This window comes from Thunnus maccoyii, chromosome 2, assembly GCF_910596095.1.
Source record: "Thunnus maccoyii chromosome 2, fThuMac1.1, whole genome shotgun sequence".
Taxonomy (NCBI): Eukaryota; Metazoa; Chordata; class Actinopteri; order Scombriformes; family Scombridae; genus Thunnus; species Thunnus maccoyii.
Window position 1 is genome coordinate 22,837,429 of NC_056534.1, and position 27,891 is coordinate 22,865,319.

A 27,891-nucleotide genomic window follows, 5' to 3' on the forward strand; every position below is an offset into this window, starting at 1 on the left:
ACCTGGTAAACAATGAACCTGATAGGTTTATATGCAAGTCATTAAAATGTATTGTAAAAAATTATCTGTATGAATGAAAAGTTCTCCTTTCAAAATGGTCGATCCTTTTATGTATGTTTAAACTGCAGCATGCACAGCAGTGATTGATGATGACTGGTGCAACTTGTGATGATCAAATTTACCATAGCCTTCATGCATTGTTCAGTTACTGTTAGATAAAGTGATTTATTACACAAACTCTGGTGAGATGAAGAATTTAATCAAATCTCACATATCAAACACAAACACAGCTCTTACGAGGTCTTATAAACCTAAATCCTCATTCTAAATCTGCTCCTTCATATTTTCCTCCCTAACCTTTCAGGTATGAAAACTTTTGTGTGGGTTTGACTGTCAGTTTCACAAAATGAGGAAGTAGAAATCAATCAAAGGTGATTTCAGTGTTTTTAAAAGTACATAGTTTTACCAATAGCTTCTACCTTAAGGCCAAGATTTTTCCTTTTAACTTTTTAAACCACTGAATGCTCATTACTGGTGCTGAAACGCACCAGAACAGACTCGATAAGGAGTAAGTTAACAATATACAACATCCAGTATACTTTATTTTACAACATATACTTTACATGATACAAAAATATTGATCACAGTGTATTTTCATGGAAAAAGGTCGAAATTGCATAAACAGAGGTTGAAAAATAACATTTAATAAATTATATAATCAATATCTGACATAAGAATACTGAGACATAATTAATACAAAACCCCCCAAATATTTTAAAACAAATTATTTAGACAATATTTTAAAACAAGTGTCGAGTGTTGACTCTTTCTTTCAGTCCTTTCCATCCTTGGGCTCCGATCAGTCGCTCTCATATTAAAACGTCCTCATAGCCGGGTCAGTGCATTTCCCACCTTCAAACCACCAGAGTTTCCCATATCTGCACTCCAATCACTAAGGTTTCCCCACATTCATCAGGGTCCGCACACTTAGCTGCCATCACAGCTGATGGGGATACTCACGACCAGCAGGTCTATAGGGGATGGCTGATGAATTCTATGTGTTAAGTTTGTTATTTGCTCTTTAGCATCTTGTTAGCGCCTTATTAGCTGGCGGTTAGTCCAGCCGTCTCCAATGGGACGGTACACAGCGACACACTTCTTCACTGAAGGAGAAACCTGGTTCACACCTTCTCCTCCTGACCTCGCAGGGAGGCCTGAGACAACTGCAATGAAGAAGAAAAAACAGGATTTTGCTTTGAGACTAATAACATAACAGCAAAAAGTAGGTCAGGTTAGGTAGGTAAAATATCTAAAATGTATTGGTTTGGTAGGATTGAGCCCCTTTCACAAATATAACATTGTCTTACTTTCTGTGCAGAAAAATACTGAATACATTAACTTTATTGTCACCCATGTGTGTATGTAGGTGAATCTGGATTTTTCATTAATACGTTGGCTTGTGTCTGCAACCATCAGTCAACATAAAAAACACCACGACCTCTCCATGTATAGAATACCCTTTAACAGGGTGAAGATAGAAGGAGGTGATTGCACTGTATGTCACACAAGTTTACAGTGTAGAATGGAGCAAGCAACAGTTTGATTATTGCCAAAAATGGGACAAAAAATATAAAGTATGTCCTGAGGGTGGTGCTGGAGGAATCAAAAAGATCAAAAGGATTTATCCCACTGGAAGCATGAATGTATCCAGTACATTGTTACCTATTAAAATAAGATTGCTAGATCGCAATGCAAAGTTGATATATTGACCTAGCACTAAAGAAAGCTCATGGGATGTCCAAAATGGGAAGGTTTATCCTCTGGCGAGCATGAATATGCTCAGTAAATTTAGCTGCATTTTGCCCATTTGATTTTGATATTTCTTCTGTACATGTTAACAATTTGGCTTAGTGAGGAAAAGTAGGCCGAGTTTTAACTTCTGACTCAAGCTCTTTTTTTATTCTTCACACAACTATTTTTGCCACTTTTCATGTGTAAAGCAAAGTGCAACACCATGAATCCCTTTCTGGACAGACTGTCTGAAAGTGTGGACCATTATTCCCATTTTAGCACAGTTCTTTTCAAACATATCCTGGCCTTTATTTTAGACAGTTCAAAATTAGTGGGCATGGTAAGGAGGGAGAAATGTAGAAAAAATGCTAATGAATCCCAAGATTTTACTTAAAAGCCCAATCTGTATAATTTTGACCACATGAATTTGAGGTATATTTTCCATGTTATTTCCAGAGTCACCTCTTCATGTGTTTCTAAAACATGTGTCATTTATTTGTTGTTAGGTAGTCTGTCCAGGGTGTACCCTGCCTCTTACCCAATGTGTGCTGGTTTCCAAACTTCATAACTTCAAAAAAAGCATTTCTTGCCTTTAATATTATTCTACATTACACCAAATGCTGCTGGTGAGTGAGGCCCATTATCCTTTGATAATGGATAATGGGTCTGTTTGATTTTACCTTTATTGTAGAAACATGGAAAGCACCCAAACTGAAACCTGTTTCCAAATGTTGTTTGGAAATGTTCTGATCAGATTCCACACTGGTGTGGATGAAAAATAAGTGCTCACATATTATCCTGCATTCGAATAATTTTGGTCACTTTTAGTCCATGATTGTCTGATATGGTATACTGTTTCCTAGGAGCTTGCAGGTTTTAAATACAACCAAACTTCTGCAAATGATTGAGGACCACTACTGCCTCACAAAGACAAACACTAACTACTTTCTTGTGTGTTCTGAAGGTCAAAGGTTACAACTAAGGTTTAGATTTCAAAGCAGTAAAAGCTACAGCCTTCAAAACTACTATGTGATTAACAACCCAAGCCTGAGCCACCAGAGCTTTCACCAGAACAGGACATCAACCCTCAAGAAATGTTTCACAGTTTCACTTCCAATGCAGGTATTGCTCTTTGGCATTAAGGGACAGCGTGGTCTAAATCCTATCTTGAGACCCAAAAACATTTGTAAGAGCTTGTAAAAGCTCATATCTGGTTAACCCCAGATCAGAGTCAAGGTCAGATTGTTCAACTTTCAAATGACTACACGAGGAATGGAGCTCAGGAAGTCGAAAGACCACATGAAGTGTTGGAGGGATGGAGTCAATGTTTTACGTAGTGCTTACGCACTTCATGAACAAGGCAAAGGTTCTGGGACTGGCGTGTAATCGCCACTGCGTCTCTGGCTGCATGGGGTGTCACATGGCGGATGACGGAATATTTAGTCATGGTTACTTAAAGACACCCATGCACCCATGGTGAAATACACAGGAGAGTGCAACTGAATGCCCACGCACACACACACACTGTCAGATTCACATAGACACAAGTAGCAAATCCCAGACACTAGATTCCTACCACTACTCATAAATCACTCTCTTACGGGGTCACAAAGGGTCAAGACTGGATGGGATGGATGTGTGTGTATGCGTGTGTGTTTCCTCCTGAGAGAGGAAATGGTTAAGTGACAGCTAGGAGAAGTCATTAGCACACTGCAGTCTTGTATTACAGAGTGGGTTCACAGCAATATCCAGCTACCACTGCCGGATGCACAAACACTGTGTGTGTGTGTGTGTGTGTTGGAGCAGAGGTTGATGACTCTAGGATGTTGCAACCGCTGAACCACTGAAATACAACAAGAATTTTGGCGTCCAAATACTTCCACATAATCGCAGTGGTAAAGAAATTGTTTATACTAATTAGGTATTTAATTTACTTAGTGGTATATTAATGGGCTAATAACTTGGCTTTACACTCTTGGCTTTACATTACACATGGCAATATGATATTACATACTGTATGCACCAACATAGAGTAAGAAAGCATCATCATGTTGGAAAACTGATTTTGTGTAGATGCAGAAATCCTCTGATTGGCCATGATCAACACATCTTGTAGTGAAAATCTGCTATAATATTCCTATAAAGGCTAATCAACAATTATCAACAATTGCAAACCACAGGCAGCACTAGATTCTATGCATCCCTACTCCTTACCTGCATGTAGCTTGGTGGAACCTCCGTCCTTTTAGGAAACACTTGTTAGGCGACTCGTTACATTCACAGGAACACTTTGTTTTATTGAGGGGCTGGTGCCGTGGGCAGGTCTTGCTACACGTGCACTGACAGGTCTCCTTGTTGAAGACGTGGGTCAGTGGGCAGGAGGGAGTGGGCGAGACATTGCACACACACTGGCAAGTGTTACGGTCCAGGTGCCGGTTAGGGCCACAGTCGTGAGTTTGATCCCCGCGCCGACAAATACACTGACAGGTTTCCACGTCCAGTTCCTTATCTGGGCCACACACGTCTGTTGGGAATATGTCTGTAGAGATGGAAGGAGAGGGAGACAGGTGGAGTTTGTTATTTGAAGAAGTCTTTACAGGAGTAAATTAACTAGAGACAGTGTGTACTCATGTACAGTGTTACTATTTTACATTTTCTTGTGTCTATGGTCTCTGAAACTGGGGTCAGAGTTCCCCAGCATAATAAGTCAACTCTATCATATTCAAATTGACTATAAATGATCTCAATAAAATGACATAAGACGAACTGTAATTAGGAATTCCCCATCACCACTATTACACCACTATGTATAATTTAAACAGTTACACATCTCAGTGCTACATCAACAAATTAAATTTCACAATAGCCAAAACTCAAGCATTACATCAGTTAAAGGCTTGTGACATGTATTAGAAAATCAAAAATATAACAAAAGAATGTTATAATATTTTTAATGGCTTTTACTGCCACTCATCCAATGAAATAGTAGATTAATGCCATATGATGATATGTACTGTACCACTTTATTAACTAATAAATTTCGGTTCTTTGCCTCCGCCAACCTGCAAAGTTGCAGTTTACATCCATGTTTGTACAGACTCATATAATATTTGTAACGAAGACTTTGAAGGAATTTAATAAAAGGTACCTAGTATATTTTCCTTGTTTACTTTCACATGCTTAGCCAATAAAGTTGTAGCCATGACAGTAGACAATGATTCAGATATGGATGTTGCCGCAAAGAAGCTACAAATTCTAAAACGTGGATGATTCACATACATCTTCAACCCAGCAGCACAGAAGATCTATACAATCACCACAGTTTCAAGGTGGCATCAAGATTAGTGTCACCGATTCAGTGTCCAGCTAAATGTGAAATATGGTCACAATCTCCTTTTCTGTTTCTGAGTTATGGCGTTGAATAATGGCCAGAATAGTGTTTTTGCAGAACATTATGATGTCAGTGAAGTTGACCTTTGACCTTTTGGATATAAATGTCATCACCTCATCATTTCATCCTGTTAGACATGTATGAGAAATTTAATTAGTGTATGAATTTTTGAGTTATGGCCAAAACGTGTCACAGTGACTATGACCTTTGACCTTTGACCACCAAATTCTAATCCGTTCATCCTTGAGTCCAAGTGGACGCTTATGCCAGATGTGATGAAAGTCCCTCCAGGTGTTCCTAAGATATCGTGTTCACAAGAATGGGATGGATGTGAGGTCACAGTGACCTTAAACTTTGACCACCAAAATCTAATCAGTTCATCCATGAGTCCAAGTGGACGTTTGTGCCAAATTTGAAGATATTCCGTCAAGGCGTTCCTGAGATATGGCGAATGGGGCCACAAGAATGGGTCGGACAACCCGAAAACATAATGCCTCCAGCCACGGCTGTTGCCAGCATGGAGGCAAAAAGATAATGGATGGATGGATAATGACCTAGGCTGACCCAGAGATGCAAGTGAATTTGACACCTCCAATGAAACAAAGGTGTGTGCCACTTAATTGTACATGATTGTACTGTATAGGTATACATATATAGTGTCAAATATACATATACTGGTCAGACTGGTATCAGTGCTTAAATTTGCAATATATACAGTATATGTGTAGTAAGTATTATCGCACTGATGTTTCATATGAAGATAAGGTTGTTAAGTGACATGCAAAGGTTACAGATGTGGTTATTTGCTGCTGTAAGAAAAAAAAGAACACTACTGCAAAACACTGTTGTAAGTTTTGGTCATTAAGTAAAAATGTTACTCAACTACATATAAAAACTGTGCATGATAGTTGTTTGATGACGCTGATTAAGTATGACACTAAAAACATTCCTGAAATGGTCAAGCGATGATCTCTCCTCAGGGATTACACAGATGGTTCTCTTTCATTACTGGCAAATTATCTTTTAGCTTAAAAACACAGAAAGAGACAGAGAGAGAGAGCAACAAAATTCTGGCAAATTGATGATTGTTCCATACACACATAAAGTATGTGTGTTTATGTGTCTACAGATGAACAAACACAGATAACAACTGTTACAAAGAAACAGTTTACTGCTGACAAAATGCAGGCTGTGTCTACTCCAGCAAAGTGCATACACACAAACACACTAAACAACCTAAATCAATGTAATGAATGTCAATGGAACTTTGTATTCCCCTGAGGACAACTGTTTTCATGCTGTGAACAAAACAACAAAAAAGACTTGATAAATTCTGTCAAATTAATATAACATTTGTGGCCATGGATTACTTATTAGTAATGCATACACTCAAATGACTTAATTTCTTCTAATAATTTCTGCCCTGAATGGCATCTGCAATAACAAAATAGTTGCCTGATGATGCAATCGGTCATCCCCTAAAAGACAAAAACGCAAAGACATAAAGTCTCACTGCATTACATTTATTATATTACACACGGCAAATATGTTTAACATGCTTAACCTCTACTTGCTTCTCCCAAAGTGGCCTGATTATGCACAATTTGGATTAATAATTGAACTTTTAATTTAAGAGAACAAAATTACATACTTTGAGGGCACCAGTTATTAATTTCATACATTCACACAAATTATGTAATTTGACAACACAAAGCCTTAATTTACGGTTGCATATTTTAGGGAACATATTATCTAATTCAAGGGCACAAGTCATTTATTTGAGGAAACAAATTACACAATTGAGAGCACGACATTATTTTAAGGGAACAAATTACATAATCTCAGGGCACAAATTATTAAATTGATGGAAAAAAATCATTCATTTGGGGGAAACAAATTACATAGTTGAGGTCACAGATTATTAATTTAAGGGTACAAAGTGTGGAATTTGGAGAGACACTGAATTTGAGAGAACATATTCCATAATTAAAGGACAAATTATTAATGTCAGGGATCAAATTATGTAAATTGATTACATAAATTATTTTTAAATTCTTAAATTTAAGGAAACAAATTATAAAATTCATTGACACAAATCATTTATTTGAAGGAACAAATGGAGGGCACAAATTATTAATTTAAGGACACATATTATGAGGGTGCAAATTATTAATTTGAGGGAACAACTTATGTAATTTGAGGGTTTGTGTTCATTACAGCTCACAACATAAAATGGTTTGATGTGTAACGCACAGACCTTCCAAGAACCATTTGGTGTGTTGTGACAAATTTCACGAGAAGTTAAACCATTACAATCATAATCAAATTTAAAGCTATGAAAATAGAACACATATATTATCATTTTTTGAAATGTGGGTATGATGATACTGATAAATTTGAATGGTACTGGACATACCATGGTTTGTACAATCATGTTCCAATGAGAGATAAAAAAAAAGGTTTTAGTTATGCAGGATCACACAGTGCTGATGCATTGTGGGTTAGCTGGAAATCTGGTTTTTGATTTGATGTGACAGTCACTGGCAGGGGTTAGTTCTCTACAAACTCACACATACATAAACACACATACAAACCGGCTGGCAATGTTATCTCTGTGGAAACTAAGCAAAAATTGGTGGTTACTCCAGCTCAAATTACACCATCGCAGGATTTCACATGAAAGCCATGTTGTGAAAAATTGTCATTATTATTATAAGCTCCCTTGCTTTGTTTCTGCTGGGAAACAGTTTTATGTTGCTATTTTATGTTCTTGCTTGAAATGCTTTCACCAAAGTTGACTTCTAAAGGTAAAGAAAAAAATAATGAAATGTAGATGCATTTTTTTACATGACAGTTTTGCACAGTTATACTAAAAATACCTCTGTTAGTTCTGTAAGGTTATACCTAAATTGCACATGGGACACTCATCTTAAGTTCCAGTTATTAATTTTTAAACCAAAATATATCAAAGAAACAAAGGAAAATGACCATGTGATACTTTCTCTGGACGGAGCTCTCAGTTGCTGCTGTTTAGGGGATACTTTATGGTTTCCAGTACAGGGCCAGAGAATATTTTTAATGATGCCAAGTTCTTTCTGTCCTCCATTCCCTTGAGATTTTTATCATTGCTATTTTCCGTCTTTGCTTTTCACCAAAGTTTTTGAGTTTCACCGTGTGCAAAACACAATTTCACAACACAAGAACAAAATAAATTTAAATAGAATGACATGGAAACTGTCTACACTGAGGTCTAGGGATTATCCTGAGTGACCAATACGTTGTTTTTGGAAAGACACATTATTGTTGAGTTTTTCACAGTCAGTTTCTTGACTGTGCCTTGATTCACTACAATCCTTTGTTTCTCTTGTTGATTTTCACTAGAACACTGGTTAAGGTGACATAAGATCATTTTCTGGTATATAGTTCCAGTCAAAAATTTGGACATGCTTTCTCTTTCAAATGAATGGGAAGGTGTGTACAAACATCTGACTGGTACTGTATAAGCATCTAAAATAACACTTTATGTTATTCTTTTTCAATACTGTCTTTTTCAATACTACCACTGGGATGCTGGAAAGTTGGACATTTTCTAGTTCATATAGTGGCTTTAAATTATTTATTTCTTGACACACAGGGTATATGTTTGGTTTATGACAATGTAATTTTCTTTTCTTATTTGATTTCTTGGTTTGTACAAAAGCTATAAAATATCACATATTTTTGTAGCCTCTCTGAAGAGCAAGCTGTTGGCTAACCCTAACCCTAATTTGGTATTAAAACAATGAAAATGCCTCCAGCAGTGGCAAGTATTTCCAGTTTTAACCTACAATATAAACACAATAACACATGTATTTCAGTTGAATGCCATATAGTATTTCTAGTATAGTATACTTTTCTCCTCTCATGTGTCTTTTCTCAACATTCCTCCACTATGACCTCATGTTCATTGCTGCTGTCTGAACATTTAAACAAAACATACATCTCAATACAACATCCAGCAATCCATTTCCATGGGAATGTCCAACCTGAGGGGGCTCTCAACTGATTTTATATGTCAAAGTTGATTTACTAGTTATGATGAGTACTACTCAGGCTGTGGAAACAGTTGTATAATGTCTTCTGTGGCACTGGAGGGAATTTTGTCAAGTCTGAGAAAATAACTTAATAACTTAATAATAAATAATAATTTTTTAATACTAATTTGTTACCTAACAAAAGCAGGTACTGAGTTGTACTGTGGGAAGTGTAGTGATCTGGTGTTTCCAGCCTCTGCTGCATTGCAGGTCTTCCACTTTAAGGTGCAATAAAAATATCACTCTGTTAACAAAAATGTATATGCTCTGAAATTATTTTTAATAAATATATTTTAATAAAGCTGCTAGGTCCTTCAAGTGTCCATTCTGGAAACCACATTGAAACTAAATTTCACCTCAAATTCTCAGATAAAAGTCAGCATTCACAAAGTGGCCAAATCTCATATTACAGATGTAGCATAAAAAAATTTCAGTCAGCCAGTTAAATAAAATGTAGAATATGTACAACATTAGTGTTTGGCGTCTAGGCTCTGACCTTGTCGCTCCCCACACACTAACTTTCCCACTAGGGCAAGACAGACTCAGAGCCTACAGGTGGATGCTGGGGTGGAGGTGGGGCTTTTGAAACGCTATATGAATGGCAGCAGCAGCAAATGGCAGCAAGAAAGCATGTGAGCAGTGTGGCAGCAGGTATGTGTGTAAATGTGAGCAGAGCACTGACTGCTTAAATATGCTGCCATTATTATAAGGGTGCATTGGATATACAGTATGTTACAGTGAGGGGAGCATGGCGTGTCAGTGGAGCGGCAGCTCAAGCTGGACTGCCTGAACTAGCTCACACTTCATTTCAGTCAGCCAACTCACATGGAGTAGATCATTATTTAAATGTAGAATATGTACAGAATTAATGTTTGGCGTTTAGGTTCTGACCTCATCGCTCCCCACAAAGAAAATTTGATCTCACACATCAGGGAGTGGGTTGCAATGATATTAACTTTCCCCCCAAAATGGCATTACATTCAGAGTCCAGAACTAGCCATTATGAGGAATCTGCTATGTGTGGGCCTAGGCACCAGCCGCCATATGGCCATTCCCCTGCTTTGCACCTCAGACTATGAAGGGAACATACTATCTAGTGAAACTGCTGTGTGTGGGCCTCGGCACCAGCCACCATGTGGCCTGCTAAGCACCTCAGACCATGAGGGGAATATATTAACCATGTCCCCTGCTAAGCTCCTCAGACCATGAGCCATCAGGGGAATATACTAACCATATCCCCCGCTAAGCTCCACAGACCATGAGGGGAATATACTAACCATATCCCCCACTAAGCTCCTCAGACCATGAGGGGAATATACTAACCATATTCCCTGCTAAGCTCCTCAGACCATGATTGGAATATGCTATCTAGTGAAACTGCTATGTGTGGGCCAAAGCAGCAGTCACTGTGTGGTCATTCCCCTGATAAGCGATTGTTTCAATAAAGAAGACTCAGCTGGAGTTGAAACTACAAGAGTATGCAGTCTAATGGCAACAACAAACGCACAACAAAATGGAGAGAAGAAGAATCTTCCCTCGCAAATGATCTTTGGCCGAACACAAAGTGGCTCACACACTTCACCCAGACAACAGACTAGTTTCACTTGGCGACAGCATCTCACTCACGGAATTAACATTAAATAGCAACAGTTGTAATGTGATGTAATCTGCCACAGGCGATATTTCCGCATTTTACTGACAAAGATGTGGTCAGTGCCAACTAAACAAGTTTGATGCTTGAATGTTGCCATTGATCTTGGCTGATAATAAAGAGGGAGGAAAATTAAAGGTTTGATGACATAGATGATGTATATAAATGGCATAGATGATATAGATGGTGCTGCCGATGGCTGCCTCAGTATGTTGGTGCACATTGTTTTGTCTTGTTTTGTTTGTAAATTCAGTGTTTTACTACGGTACCCAGAGCTCTTTCACCAAACAAGAGCTCGTGAAAATCAAGGAAACAACTTCCGCAGATTTATTTCCCAACTTTCTCATCCTATCTGTCGAATTACTGGACATTTTGGTCAAAGTTGCGCTCACTTTTGTTCACACAGTGAGATGCCGGAGGAGAAGAAGATGAGCCGGTGCGCTCATGTGTCTCCACAGACATGGACTACGCACTCCATTACCAGGAATATTTCTTTCCAATGTGCGATCACTGTGCAACAAACTAAATAAACTTCAGCTACTGGTGGGGAAGAACAGAGACTTTTCTTTATCATTTTGTGCTTCATGGAAACTCGGCTGTGTGGATCAACACCGGACTCTGCGCTGCAGCTAGCAGGCTTCCAGCTGTTCAGAGTGGATTGCGACAGAGCTCTCCAGCAAAACAAAGGGTGGAAGTATCTGTTTTTATACTATTTTACACTGTTTTTATACAGTGGCTGGTGTAAATATGTGACAGTTATTCTGCAGAACTGTTCTCCTGTTCTGGAAACCTTTATCATCAATTGTAAACCCTTCTAGCCCCTGTAGGTTTGCTTTATTCATTCCGGTAGGTGTTTACAGGTCGACGTCAGCTGATTAAATGTCAACCTGAGAGGGGAACACTTTAGATCACTGTTATACTACAATAAACAATGCATATCACACCGTTCCCTGCGCTGCATTGGGACACTCTGACCATGTCATAGTCCTATTCAACAAGTATCTTCGCCCCCTGAGATGCAAGGGGCCCTATTTTAAAGATCTAAAGCACACAGTCTGAAGCGCATGGCACAAGTGCATTTAGGGTGTGTCCAAATCCACTTTTGCTATTTTAACGGCGGAAGAAATGGTTGATGCGCCATGCGCATGGTTCAAAGAGGTAGTCTTTAGTTTCTTAATTAATCATTGGTGTGTTTTCGGCGTAACATGCAATAAACCAATCAGAGTGTCATTTCCCATTCCCTTTAAAATCCAGGTGTGCTTGCACCTAGGTGGATTGCTATTATGACAGCGCATTTGCCAAGTAATAAGAAGGAACGCTTCTCTACAGAGGAAACGGATCTGCTGGTGCACAAAGTGAAAGCGCACAATCCATTACAAGCACACTGGCCCCTGCTGCTCCGAACCCTCCCGTGGCCCCAGACCACCAGTTTAAAATCCTGTCTATTAATTTGTTGCAAATGTATTTTCGTTTGGTTTTTGAAAAAGTTTATTTTTTTAATTACAGCTTTGGCTTCTTTAAAATCGTTTTGCTCAGTCATGGAGTAACAGGTCAAATCAGTGAGATTTTAACTGCTGAAAGTATGGAAACCTGATCGCTGTGCTCTCAAAAATGTTAAAGAATATTTGTTAAATATTGCTCAAAAATTAAATCATTAATTTTAGTCATGTAAAGAATCATCAACACAGTTGTCAGGACTTGATCAGCTCTCCAAGGTGCTGATACCCATCTGGCGGGGGAACTGGCGTTTCCTGAGGTTCGGGTTTGAGGGCAGAATTTGAGTTTCGGGTCCTGCGTTTCAGCAATTATCTTGATGATTGGCTACTCTAGGCGGTCTCGGTGGAGCAATGCCGCTGTGAAGTGGCCCTGCTCTTGGAGCAGAGTCAAACCGTGGGTCTGTGCCTGAACTACAGGAAGAGCAAGCTCCAGCCTTCCTAGGTGACAACGTTCCTGGGCATGGCTCTGGACTCCAAGAGGGCGATCATCATGCTGACTCTGGAGAGGCAACAGGTCTTTGCAGCCTGCCTCGGCCGCTTCCAGTGGTATTCTCAGGTTGACTGGGGGCTCTGCTTTCATCTCATGGGCCTAATGGTGGACACTGTGCTAGTGGTCCATCTCGCCCTCCTGTACATGTGACTTGTCTAGAGGTGCCTGCTGAGCTTGGGCCTGTGTCCACAAAGGTCCCACCAGACGAGCTAGTGGTTTCTTGTAGACTTCACAGAGCCCTTTGCTGGTGGAGGGATCCAGCCAACATAGCAGAGGGGAGTGCTCTAGGATCAGTGGTCTATCGCCAACAGGCCTTCACAGATGCATCCCCTGTAGGCTGGGGAACTGTCCACGGAGGCTGTGGGGTCAATGGACACTAGAATAATAGAATGTTTCATATTATTTCATTATAAATTTAATTTATATTTAGTTTAGTCAGAAAAAGATTAAGAAGTGTGTGCTCAGTTGTTAAAAATAAATAAATAATATGTGAGGTTAAAGAAGCTGTCTTTCTCACAGGCATGGTGGTGGAGTCTGGTTGGGGCTACTTCTGTGTCAGCCACATACACCCCTCACTCAGGACGGGTTTTTTTTTAATTGATTTTACTGATTATTCTGCCAGTTAAACCCCAAAGTCACAAACCACCAAACTAACTGTCAGGAGGGAAACAGATGACAAATAATGAAAGTAACAACACAAAATCTCCGCCTGGAACCAGGTGAAACGAAAGGCAGGAGCCCCAGTTTGAACTAATACCAGGGAAAGTGAGCAGGAGTCCAGAAAAGAAGCTCTGTGTTTCACCGACTCTCCGTGCTACAGTTCCCCGCGAGAGAGGCTCCCTGCCCGGGCGTGCACTGCACAGGCTGACTAGCAGTGGTGACACTTAATGTCTGTGACATGTTGTACAGATATAGACATTGAAGCCATAGTGAAAGGAAGGGAAATGAAAAGCAAGAGGTTCCGCGACACACACATGTTGCTCACGCAGGCTGTGTGTCCCAAGTGTTACGCTTCCTGGGAACCATCATCACCCAGGACCTCGAATGAGACCCTCACCAAGAAGGCTCAGCAGAGGATTTACTTCCTGTGGCAGCTGAAGAAGTTCAACCTGCCAAAGCCAATGATGGTGCACTTCTACACGTCATCAGTGATTCCATCCTCACCTCACCCCACCTTGGGGGCGGTTGTGGAAGATGGGCAGTTCGATTCCTGGCTCCTCCAGTCCGTGTGTCGATGTGTCTTTGGGCAAGATACTGAACCCCAAACTGCTCCTGATGGCACAGCCATCAGTGTGTGAATGTGTGTGAATCATTAGATTTCCTCTGATGGGCAGGTTGACACCTTGCATAGTAGCCCCTGTATTCTTATTGTAATTTTTTTTATTTATATACTTATACCACCTGTCTTTTGTGGTTATTATATTTTTCTCACTTTGTACAGTTACTTTTTTTTCTCTTACCTTCTGTTTTTTGTTTGTTATGCATCACTACATCAAGACAAATTCTGATTCTAATGACAGACAGCAACACAGCCTACAAAATCCGTGTGTTAAATTTTAGTACTAGAACACACAAATACTTAATATTTACTCACTTAAGTTTTGAGTGACAGTGAAATGCTTGCATTGAGGAGCCCTGCTGGTCCCCATAGAAGCAGATAGCCAGCCAGCACTGACTGAACAGAGCTTTAACAGCCAGACCAGGTGTGGATACATTTGCATGTAAGCACAAGCAGCAAAATTTAGCTCAGTGACTGGAGCGGTGATTCTTTGCCATCTCCCGAGGAGTAAACACTTTAAAGCAGATCCCCAACCACTGCAGCACGGTGCTCCAGTCTCAGACCCCGAAGTACACATTGTTTCCCGCAGCTGAAATGATGATGACTGCCAGAGTTTTGGTGCTCTGGGTAATGCCAGAGGAAGCAGCAAGGGGACACAACGCAAACATAGTTCCTTACTCAACCCCCCCAACGCGACATGTTCAGGCTGAGAGTTTGCTTTTGAAATGCTATATGAACGGCGGCAGCAGCAGCAATGGCAATAAGCAAGCATGGCAGCAGGTAAGCAGCAAAGTGTGAGCAAAGCACTGACGGCTTAAATACATCGCCCTGATTATAAGGGTAGTGAGGGGAGTATGGCATGTGAGTGGGGTGGCAGCTCGAGGTAGGCTGCCTGAAGTATCTCGCAGTTGTCGCTTTATAAAAACAAATTGCTAAGAATGGCTGGGTTAAAAACATTGAGGGGGCTTAGAAATACTCTAGTAGCTCACATGGTAAATTCAGTATGAGGCACATTTCCACATAACTCATTTCATCAGTACACAGAGTCATGTCATACTCACCACTCTCTTTTTGACATGAATACTGCTTTCATTCACTTATTATTACCAATAAATTCTAATTTGCTGATTTTTCATTCAGTGTTAACTTACTGTCAATAAAACTCAACACTCCCTTCAGATGTTTCACACTAAAAGTCATCCAGGAAAGAGAGAAAATGGCGATGGATTACGCTTTTAATGTGAAACATCAGTGGAAGCTGTGGAAATATACATTCTGCTGAATTTATCAAGACAAACAGTTAACATGGAGGAAATGTTGATTTAGAAAATTAGAAAGGAAGATCTGTCTCAAATATAAACCAGTCTCAAAATAAAGGCTTGGTTCTCTCTGTAGTTGAGGCCAGTATTTGAGAATTTACAGTAGTCTAAATTGTAATCTACAGATTCTCTAATAACAGCCTTCATATATTTTGTTTTTATTATGATTTTTAGTATAGAGGTCTCACTCATTGCAAATAGTTACAAACATAGAATATCTACATCATATATCCCACAGCTCATGCTATGTTTGCCTCACCATCTGCTTTTCTGAAGGCATTTAGCTTCACTCTTTGAATGTTGCTTTATATCGCGCTGAGGATGTATCTTCTTGCCCCTACATGAACAGAGGGCTCACTGCCTTTTATGGACAGTCAGTCAGGGGTCAAGGTTTTCCATTTCTGACAATATTCCAGACTGTCTCTATTTGCTTTCTGGCTGAACTTGGCTTTTTCAGTCTTATTCTGTAAAATTTCATGTGTGCGTAATCCATTACAAGACCTCACATATTGTTTCATAAGGACGAGATCATCCATCTTCATCTGTACCTCCTTATTCAAACACCATGCTGTCATGCTCACTTTGTATCTCAAGGTCATTTCTAGCCTTTTCAGACATATCAGCACATATTTTGGGGAGCTCTGCCACACAGAATTATTTGTGTAATATTTCCTAATAGTAAGGTCTGTTCTACTGGACTAATGCCATGGTTTGTCAAACCTACTTGCCAAATTTCTGTTTTATATCCTAATCTTTGAGGGGTGACTTTGGGGTCTCTCTCCATCATGAGAAGTGTCTGCGGTTTGAGGCCTGCTGCTCCTCACAACTGAGAGTGAGTATGATGTTGCATGTTCAGACGGATTTCGGGGGAGTCAGTCCACACATCAATTAAGTTGATACGCAGATTAAGATATCTGTCCTTGATTAAGATATACTATATGTCCAGTGCACAGCACCATCCAACTCACACAACTTCTGCAGATGTGCATGATTTACAGAAAAGAAGCACAATGAAAGGATGAGGTAAGAGTATGAGAGGAAGGAAAGGCTGTAGAAGTTGAGGAGAATAGATTAACACATACATTAACCTTTAACTTGAACAACAGGAATAATGTTTAAAATGTCAGTATAAGTCTTTCTTTTGAAACCTTGACCAAATCTTAACCAATTTTCATTACTTAACCTACACCTTTTCAAATGGCAAAGAGTTATCATGTCCCCACCTCCTGTGAATGGAACATAATCTTTTGACCATGGAGATAAGAAATATTCATTATATCCACATAATGGAAGTGTTGGACAGAGTTCAACACCTTCTGGGTACCATATATGTCTGTACCAAATTTCAGCAATAATTAACATATTGAAAAAGAAAGTTGAAATATTTCAATAAAAAACAAAAAATGACAACATCATGTTGTCAAGTTCTCACCAAAGTCATTAGAATCCATCGTATGGGAACCATGAATAACTGTTAAAAAATTGTGCCTATTGAGTAGATGTTGAGATATTTCACTGAAAGGAAAAGAACTTTGACCTGCTGGTTGTGCTGATGTCAGAATGTTGTTAGAATGTAGGTCTCTGGGGACTTTGAATATCCATTGCACATTCATGTTCTTTCATCAAATTGTTGTTGTATATCACCCTGAAGCACAAATGTTAACCTGATGGTGGCGCTAGATGAAACATCAGAGGACCAAAGTCAATAGGGTTCATCCTCTGGAGAATATGAATGTTTGTACAAAATTCAATGGCAATCCATCGAGTGGATTTTGAGATATGTCAGTGTGGACCAAAGGGGTGGACCAAATAAATGACGGACAGACATTGCCATCCACTCAGCTAGCATGGCTACAAGACAACATACTGATGATTTTGCAGAAAAAGTCTGTAGTGAGGCTAAAACACAAGTGCTCCAAATGAAATGACAAAATATGTCATATGACAACATCTTGTCAGGGCCATTCAAAACAAAATAGTTGTCTGAACTTACGCCACTATGGTTAATGTCTGGTTTAAGCACAATAGAAAATTTGGTTAAGGTTAGGGAAAGATCATGGTTTGGGTTAAAATACTAGGATTAAAGCAAAAAAAAAAATGTTTTGACTGAGACTTTTTTCAAGGCAAATCGTAATCCCCATCTGCAATTTTCACAACTCCAACACTCCACCACTAAACTTTGCATTTTGGGATGAAACGCCATATGAGAGGCTATATGAGAGGTAGGGCTATTACAATCAGAGGATGAGCTGTTACCACAGAAGCTGTTACGAATAGCTTATAAAGTTGTCTGTGCAGCTGTTTCAGTCACTGCAATGGCATATAGGCTAAAGTGGAACTTTGCATAGACTGCATGGATGCTGGCTAGGTTACAACAATCAATGGCACATTGCTTTTAGGAGCCTATAAAACAGTTCTCGAGGATGTGTGTTAAAGTAGAGCCAATTTGATACAATGGCTCTTGGTTGTTTAACAAAAAATGCATCGCTAATAAGTTAGCGAACAGAGTTGCCAAGTGCAAGACATTAGCTGGCCAGCTATGACCTGTAGCAAACTGTAATCTATCCGTCCATTGTTTATATGAACCCTTTTTCACTTTTAACAATAATACAAATCTTGACTGACTGACTGTTAGTAGGAAATAGGAACTAGAGTGTCCTGTGTCAAAGTCTGACGTTTTGTTGAGCTGTCAAACCACCCCAACCTCCTCCCTCTGTGACCTCTATGGCTCTATAACAATGTCACACTGCTGCCTTCCAAGAGCTTTGTCACATGAACATTGTTGTTGGGCATTTGATAAGTTGTCTGATACTGTGTTTTTTCTTTGGAAGCTAGTGTGAAGTTTGTCCTGAGTTTGGCGCTAGAGGGAAGGGAAAGTCTTAATTAATTCACTGGGAAACATGCATGTAAATTTCATAGCAGTCAGTGAACTCAGTGTTGATATTTCTTGTCTATAAGTGGAAATTTAGATTTCAATGGTGCTGGGGGAAGGTCACACAGAACAGTAGGGTTCATGGGCAAGAAAGTTCATTCTTGACCATGTAAAGAGTAGTTTAATGAACACAATCTCAATGCAAAGTCAACTAGCTTTTTCTGGAACTCTTAACCGCCTCTCTCTCCACCCCCAGAGAAAGATCATGAGATGCAATCGAAAGCTCTGGAAAAACCTAATAAGTGGAGCTTGAGTTTATTCAGTTATTTATTTATTTTGTAAAATTAGGATTTATCCTCTGAGTACTATGAATATACACACCACATTTCATGAAAATCCAGCCATTATTTTTTGAGAGTTTGTTTCTGTTTGTGTTTATGTGTATATTTGTATGTGTGAGAAGCTGTGAAATCTGCTACTCTGGGGTCTCAGCATTCTTCTGGTTCTCATTTGTTTACACTGGGTCCAAAGAGTGTTATCATAACCAAACACACACACACACATACACACAAACACACACAGAATAGAGAAAGGCAGCTCTACTAACACAGTAAGTGTTTGTGTCAGTGTTTGGTATGTGCACTGCAGGCCTTGGCAACATGTCATCATGCAGTAACAAGGCACTTTGACCCCCCCCCCCCCCCCCTATTTTTTTTTGCCGCTGTGTAGCTGGTAACTTCCAAACACATTCATGTAGGTGTACACTGCGGACATTTTAACCTGACACTGTCACAGTTCACTCAGCCGATTACGCTCTTGCCAATGCAGCCTGCTGCTGCAGCTCCCTCCACCACCCCAACCTCCTCCTTGTGTGGTATTTCATATTGTTGACTTGAACAAAGATCTGATGTTCATGTGTGTTTATTTATTTAGGGAGATTAGCTCTGTCAGCAGAATCCTTGTCACTGTTTGGATTCTTTAGAGCTTCTTCAAACAGCAGGGCCTTTTCTGCCAGATCTAACTGTGTAATTATTTACTATAAATTGTCATTCCTTGATGTAAGTGCCTCCGACTGAAGTGACACATTTGGTGGTATTAGAAACTGACTGGCCTGTTACCATTTGAGACATCTAATCAGAGCAGTTTGTATAATTATCATTGTACAGCAGAAGTAGGGCTGGGCGATATTACAATATACACAAAAAGGTTGTTTTTAGTCTAAAAGTATTGTAGATGGTAGCTGGCTACATTAACCATTTTGAGTCATGACAGTCCCATAAACTGTGACATGATTAGTAACACGATATGTGCACCTGCTGCAGTTTACAGGTGTGTTGTGACTCCAGGCGGCTGTGTCCAACCCATAGTGAATTTACATTTTTTTAAAAATTGATTACATGCATGCTTCAATCCACATCTTCAAAACTCCTCATACAGTGAACTTTACCGACAAACTGAAGGACGCAGCAGTTCATTTTACACACAAAAGCAAATTCAAAGCAAAGTCAATCAGAACACACTGAGATAGAAACACTGACAACAGGCAACACACGATAATCTTTTTTGATCTCTTTTTCCTTGAAGTAGTAAATACTTTTGTTAGTGATGTTTTGTACAGAAACGAGTCAGAAATGCAGCAAGAAAGGTTTCATTGGGCCTCATTCACTGATATGTGCATAGAAATATTCTTACTTTGCACACAAAATAAGTGCACATTCAAAATTACCATCTGATTCATGGCACGTGATCACTGGCCAATTTTGTTCTAACCACCATGCGTATGTTAGTGAATCAGAATCATTCTAAATTGATAGCGTGTCCGCTATCGGTAATTAGCATACTACTACATGCTCTGCTTTTAGTACATCATGGCCTTTTGTTGTCATTTTTTAAGACTGTAGGATGTTTATGATTTGTGCGTACGTCTAAGGTCTAAGGAAGTCTGTTAGAAGCAAAGGAGCAAATAGTGTGATATTGTTTTAGAGCCAAGAGGTCAACAGATCCATGACGTTGGGGTGGTTGAATCAACAAAATGTTGGACTTGATATGGGAGACCACTGTTCGCCTCCTGCTTACTACCGACTGTCAGTATGTGTTTCTTTTAACCAAAATGCTTCCCTGACCTTTACTAAATAGTTATTTGAACCCAAATAATCAAGTCTTTTATTGTGCCTAAACCTGGCCAAACCCTAATCATAGTAGTGTCAGATCAGAAAACGGTTAAGTTATTGCAACAGTGATCTATAACATTTTGGGAGGTAGAGACAAATAATGTTGTCCTGCCGATAGGGGTGTCAGATCAGTCAATGCTTATTGATAAATCCAGCTGCTGATTTATGTGTTGCACTCTCAGGTGCTGCCGCCATCATTGCTGTGGCAGAGTGGAACTGAACACATTCACACTGACAGTGGAAGCAGAGGTGTTTGGGTTAATGTCGGTTCTGTGTGAATGTGTAACTTATTCAGTGAGTCAGTTCAGTCAGTCTTAAAATACTAGTCTGGAATTGGTTATGGCAGGTTTTGGGAAAATATAACATTAATGTACCTCTTCTGTCTGATCTTCAAAGTCTGGATGTGAAAGTGATGTGTAGAGTAACCAGTTAAACCCAGCAGAGATTACTTGCTAGGTTTTGATTGGAATCATCAAACTCAAGATCTTTTGCATTTTAATAAAAAGAAATACAACATCTAATAAAATAAAATCAGAAGCTGAATTTCAGCCAGGAAATGTAATGCTACTACCAAGCTAGCAAGAGATCAGCAGGGTGGCTTACCATCAGCTGCATATAGGAAGATTGCTTCATCTTTAGCAGTCTCTGAGTGGTATGTTGGCCCTTCTGTCAGCATGCCACTCAGAATGTGATCAAACAATGAAGATTTGATGGAGATTCATGAAAGTGAAATTTTATGGAGCAGAGGGTTGTGGCTTTTATGTTATGTTTTTTCCAAAGTTGCAAATTAACTGTTGGAGCAGATGACAACAGCACAGCCCAGAAAAGATGTCTAGCTGTCTGTTAAAGCTGTACCAAAATTCATTGAAAAGTCATTGAAAAGTTTTGTGGATTAAAACCTTTCTTTTAATGGCATTTGACGACTGTATTTCCAACATGTAACTGATTCCACAGGCTCTACTAGACAGATTTCTTGGCAAAAGCACTTAGAAATCCTTTACAAACATTACAGTGCTGTACGGAAATTTACAAGTGAGGTGCCACTTACTTCCTCCTTTAGCTTGGATTTGTCTATATGTATCATTCTGAGGGGCAATTACAAACAATGCATTTTTTATTTTGAGGACTTGTTATCTGGCATCAGTGGTTGGTTCTACAGATGTGGACCCTCTCCCACCACCTGTGGCCACCTTTTCTTTTAGTTCTCCCTTGAATACATTATTTTCAAAGAGAATGCCTGTTAAAGATTTCCCACATGAGAGCTCCCATTTGCTGTATTTTCAAGATAAGAGAAATCTGTAATTTCAATCAAAGTAACGGACCATTTCATTTGGTCGCCTGTCAATGGCGTCATACCCCCTCTACCAAAGAGTATACATGCACAAGATGCATGCGTCGGCGTTGTGGTTGTCCACGACAATGGCGTCTACCAAAGAGTAACTTACACACATACAAGATAATCTGTTGCCGTTGTGGTTGCCTGCCAGAAAGTCATAATATTGACTTTTATTCAGTTTTAAGCCACATTTTTATGATAAACTTTTTAGATCTTGGTCGTTGGTAACTATATCTTTTAACCGGATGAAGGATTTTAGTCGTCAGATGTCTGGATCTTAAGTTATCAGAGAAACAAGCTGAGCAAATGTTAGGAGCAGCTCGGCTCACAGCCCCTCCTTACGTCCTGTATCTGCTGAATAGCGTCAGAGAAACACTGATTTTTAACATGAAGCTGCTGTATTCAGTGTTTTTACCAGTTTTAATCCCTGTGTACGTTTGTTTTGGAGAGGAGGAGACCTCTGCGGATAATTCAGCTCCCGGTAAAAACATCCTGAACCATGAATACTGAAGTAATCCTATCCCGGAGGAGCTGGTTGTTTAACAATGAAGACAACGACTCCAATGATCCCCCACTATGTCACAATGTCATCACACTCCGTCTTTCGTTATTGTTTTGATTGAGAGACCCCTAGCGACAGAAATCACGTATTGTGCATTTAACTGTAAAGGGTGATTTCCCTGCTTTTAGATGTACCATATAGCAGCAGCTGTAACTTTTGATTTGTCCTCCTCTTGTTTTCATTTTTTTCTGGGCCACAGCAGGAAAAATAAGCAAATGAGCTTTGCTCTATAATGTTTTTCTGAAAAATGATCAGAGATTCAACATAAACCTCTTTATGTGCAAATGTGCAAAAACTTACCAAGGTGCTGTTGGGAGGGCCTCGGAGGGGGCAGAGGTGGTGGAGGGGGGTTGTGTTGCATATTGGCAGCCATGCTGACACACCGACACAATCTGTTGCTCCAAGCCTGACCAGGAGGACATGTCCTATTGGCTACCTGACACCTTCAACAGAGAGAGATGGAAGGAGATACATGAGACATTCTTGCTTAGTTAACCTTAAACCTAAAACCTAAATCTAAAATCCTCTGATGAGCACATGCAATGAGAACACACACGTTGTAGTTTATCAGATAGAATACACTGCAGATATACTATATATATTATATAAATATTTATTAAATCAAGATCAGATCTAACAGGAAACATTTCTGTGACTCCCTTTAAATTCTTGGAAGGCTGCTGGAAAGCTTTTTGTTATGTCCTCCTGCTGCAGCCTCCTGATCTAATCCACTTTCCAGGCAAGGCACAGTTCATCTTAAACGAGCCCATTGTCACTTTTCCTAGTCTGTTGAATTATAGGTAATGCAGTCTTTTATACAACACTTAGCATTTTTACTTACAAGATATGTGCATTCTGTTATCATTGCTTAATTTGTAATGCACTCCAGTATGTGACATTTTACTCTTGACTTAGCAATTCCACATGTACAATTTTTTGAAAATATTACCAGTAATTCCTTTCAATTTTATCTGGTACCTGCTGCCAGTGTATGTGACCAGCATAGTATCAAATGAAAGATAGCCAAACTAAAACAAGTGGCTCGTGAGAATCTTTCTTGGGGGTTGGTGGACAAACCCAACTGGTGGGCAGAAAGAGAACTTTGGAGGTATGCCATGTTCTTCTGTGTCTGTAGAACGTGCAAGTGGGACACTGTTTGTAGATTACCAACACAAGCTTGATAAGTTGATACTATCATTTGTTGTATCTTTTAATATCTGCGGCAGCAAATTCCAATTCTCTAACTTTCAACCAATCCAGTCTAACCTAATCTGAAATATGAATTATACATGATCCTCAAAATGTTTACAGCAAAGTCTAAATGGCAATAAAACTGGTATCAACCCAGCCAAAGAAATCATCGTCTCTTTCTATCTGATCTTCAGGAGTTGGCTTGGACTGAAACTGAGAAATTGGTTCAAGAAATGGGACTCCTTAGATGTGTGCGCATTTCTGACTGTGCAGTCTGCCAGGCTTAAGCCTCTGCTCATGATAAGCTAGTTGAAAGATTGTAGACAAATAAACACCTTGATCAAAGGAGGATTTCTTGGGTCAGCTTTAATCGACTGAGGGAGAGGGAAGTGTCAGGATTATCTTTGCTTAGATGTCTTTGAAGTTAAAGAAGTTTAAAAAAAAAAAAAGGAATTTCTACTGCCTCTCACCGCTGTGTCTGAAATCAGAATCCATTTTATCCAGCTATAGAAATGTATACTTATTGAATATTATACAGCAGAACCAAATGAGCAGATTATGATTCCACTGTCTCTCATCAGTTGAACCAACAGCTAGAACTACTCTTCCCCTTGAAGTTACTGTTCTGCAATACAATGTAACACCTTGCTTTTCATATTTTTAAAATCCAACAATGACGTTTTAAGACATCTTATTTGAAATACTCACAGAAAGGGTCAAACATTTCTGAAAGTTATTACGGAGGCAACAATTTGATCTTTTGTCAAGACCGCCATAAGGTAAACAGTAGAAACAGCGTTCTTGTTACAAAGTAATCCACCAGGAATGTGAGCCTCCATGTTTGTGACTAGCAAATGCAGTGTCTTGCCAGATGACGTCACATTGAGTTGCAACAAAAGTTGAGCCTGGTTCAACTTTTTTGCCAGGGCCAATTGCGTTGGCACACCCACTGCATCAATTTTAAAGTCTTTGTTGAATGTAAATCACCCTTAATGCTGAATGTAGACTGTCAGGCAAACGGGCAAAATAGTTCCTATTTTTCTGAGGATGTGTTCCCGATCCAATGGATTTAAATAGTATCCATAGATTTAACTGGTCATCAAACCTTTCCCAGTCATTACCCCATTTCATCCCCAGAACATCTGCTTTAGCAAGTACTACTAAATGTAAGGTCACTCACACAATGCTAAGATAAAGTTCATCATAAATTATCTCATTGGTTGAGTTACCCCTTCTTCTTCAAGATTCAGCACCATGATATTTGCTACATTTTTGCCATATATCTAGGTTAAGCATTAAAATAGGTCCAGGTGACCAGGCAACATCATGCTATCAACAAATCAACACAATAAATACCTATAATCAATAATCATCAATAAAATCACTTTAAGTCAGGCATTGCAAACATAAATGATAAAAAATTACATGAAAAATATAATTAGGATGATAAACTGCACTGTGTTTCCTGCTAATTTACAGTTGCTAGCATGCTAACAAGCTAAAATGAGATGGTGAACGTGGCAAACTTTACCTACTAAACATCAGTATGTTAACATCGTCATTGTGAGCATGTGAGCATGTTAGCATGCTGACGTTAGCATTTAGCTTAATGCTAACATCTGTGCCCAAGCACAGCCTCACTGATCTGTAACTTGGATGCAAGTGCTTACTCAGGTTTATATTTTGAGACCATATATTTTGGCATGTCAAGCACAATTTCTTAGATCCAATGCCAACTTTCAGTGACAATGATGTATACAGTAGTACTGTATGATGCTACTGTGGCACAACAAAGCAAAGGAAAGGTTTGATGATCAGGTAATATCTACCTGTCTGGTGGACAGGTAAATATTGTGTTTGACACTGCGGGCCAAGGTTCATCCCACATTTCTCACAAGCAGTCAACATTAGTTTTCTTTAATGTTTGACCACAATCTTTATCTAATCTTAAATCATTTAAGTTGCCTAAACACAACTACAATTTCACCATACTGTAGCTGCCAGGTGCAGATATAGTATTGTATAAATAATCATTTGAAAACTGTTGAAAGTGAACATTCAACAATGCCATCAATAAAGAGAGAAACCTAAAGAGATTCCACAAGTTCCTTACATTTACATGACGTTTTAAAGGTAAAGCAATCAAATATGGTTTAGAATAGTTCAGTTGATTAGGAGACTTGAAGGAAGCTGATCATAGGCAAATAAACAACTTCATCAAAGGTCCAAGAGGCCTCTTGGGTCAAGTTCAGATAGGTGGAGAGTCACTGATATCTCTCTGTGTCTGTGGCTACAGCAGCTCTGCTGTTTGCTATGTTAAGACCACATGACCTTGGTATTTGTTTTCTCTAGTTAAATTGTTCCTGTTTTCTTTTCCCCATGCCTCTTTAATCATTTTTCACCATTTACGCCCCTTTCAGTCCATCTTTCTCCTTGTTTCTTCCCCACTGGCTTCTCCTTTCAGTGCCACATTTTTGCTGTTGTATTTTCAATAACAGGCAATAACTCTGTACAAGATTGATACATTTCACTTTGCACTTTCATCAGTGGCTATTAATGACTCACAGTAGGACAAGCATGAAGCATGGAAATCTGATTGGCTGTGGCACACACACACACACAAACACACACACAAAAAAAACAAAGCTATGACAGATTATGATCATCCACATACTTGCTACATGTCTCTGGCCATTCTAGTCATGTTCCACAGGAAATGAACAGGCTGACAGTAACCAGCTGATGTGTCCCTGTGAATGTGAGTTGTTCTCCATTGAATCATGATGACTCCCAGAGATATTCATGGTCCCCAGAGGAGGATTTTTAAAGGAAAATGTCAGTGTTTTAGAACCTGGGTTGTTTTTCCATAGTTTTGGCCATCATTCCTATCTGTTGTGACAACCTTTTTACTCATCAAGTTAACTGTTGAGCTCTGGAGCACAGCATTGTAGCGCAAGAACATCTAAGACAGCAGAAACGGTGCAGTCGTATGTTCAGACTACCAGTTTATCCATATTATCTAAACTACTCATGTGGTTAAATGTAACCACATGAGAAATGTAGGTTATGGTCTCTCATTGCTAAAAGAAACAGTGCGTGCACAACTTCAGTAAGATGGGTAGGTCAGAAAGTTAGTTCAAAATGGACGATTTTAACATTTGCCTTAATTTTTCTAACAAATAAGTTTCGGGATTTGTTTACAATGTGTCAGTTCACACAAAATATAGCTCATAAGATACAGAGGGCACTAACCTGAACCCTAACCCTAACCCATGCTCCAGAGGAAATTAACTCTTTTCTTAATGACCTCAATTACATTTTTTACATTTTCTCTATCCGATGATAGGACTGAAAGAATAGTTAAACTGCCTGTATGATGTTTGCTTTCATATTGTGGGGTTACATGAACATCGCAGACTCTAGCAGCCACTAGTGGTGATAATGAGTCTTTAATTTCAGTTTACAGCCAGAGGTGTCAGTGAGAAATATCACAAAGTGTAGCCCACTTTGTGAAATCTCTCAAATCAACTGTGGTAGGATTAAGTTGCACCACCTACATAAAACTCAAAAGACGTAATAAACCACTATCTCTTGACTCACTATATATTACCATTTTCAATTAATATCAACTTTACAAATATTTTCCAAACAAACAAAAAAAAAAAACCCAACTCAGATTATCCCTGTTACAGAAAACAAACTCCATCCTGATGCTGAATTACTCCGGAAATCTAATACCTTGTTTGGATTTCCACAAACTGCCAAGAAAAATATGCTTCCTCTGAAAATACTGTGCACACACACAGGCACGCGCACACACACACAAAGTCAATTATATAAAACACCACAATGTGAAAATAGTCTGGATAAAACGCAACATTTTTGTGTTTGCAGACAGACAAATTGTTTGAATTTGTGAGTCTGGCAATGAAAAGACACACAGTGTGGTTTCAATTAGAGTTGCAGTGGCATGGATACATAAACAGACGTACACACTGATGTGGGGCTGAGAGGGAATAGAGGAAAATGAAAGAAAAGGATAGAGAGAGGGACAGACGGAGAGAGAGAGAGTTTTTGGGGAAAAGTAGTCTGGTGTGAGACTGGTCACACTAATGTGAAACATACGTGTGCTTATATGTGTGTGTGTGTGTGTGTGTTCTTACATACTGGATGATTTGTAGGTGTGAAAATCTCTACAATGCGTTTCCTTTTCCAGCCATAATCTGACACACTGTTTAGCACCACTGCTCTGTGTGTGCCTGTATATAT

General features: G+C 39.3%; 1 protein-coding gene across 1 annotated transcript in view; it reads right to left on the minus strand.

The window, feature by feature from the left end:
• Window positions 1-272: 272 nt before the first annotated feature.
• Window positions 273-27,891, minus strand: part of vegfc (vascular endothelial growth factor c) — a 101,520-nt gene continuing 73,901 nt past the window's right edge. The window contains exons 5-7 of the mRNA XM_042388926.1: window positions 22,732-22,874; window positions 4,006-4,330; window positions 273-1,223 (exon numbers count right to left, since the gene is read on the minus strand). Coding sequence (XP_042244860.1) covers window positions 1,115-1,223; window positions 4,006-4,330; window positions 22,732-22,874 — 577 coding nt within the window. The 3' untranslated portion in view covers window positions 273-1,114. The remainder of the gene's footprint in view (window positions 1,224-4,005; window positions 4,331-22,731; window positions 22,875-27,891) is intronic.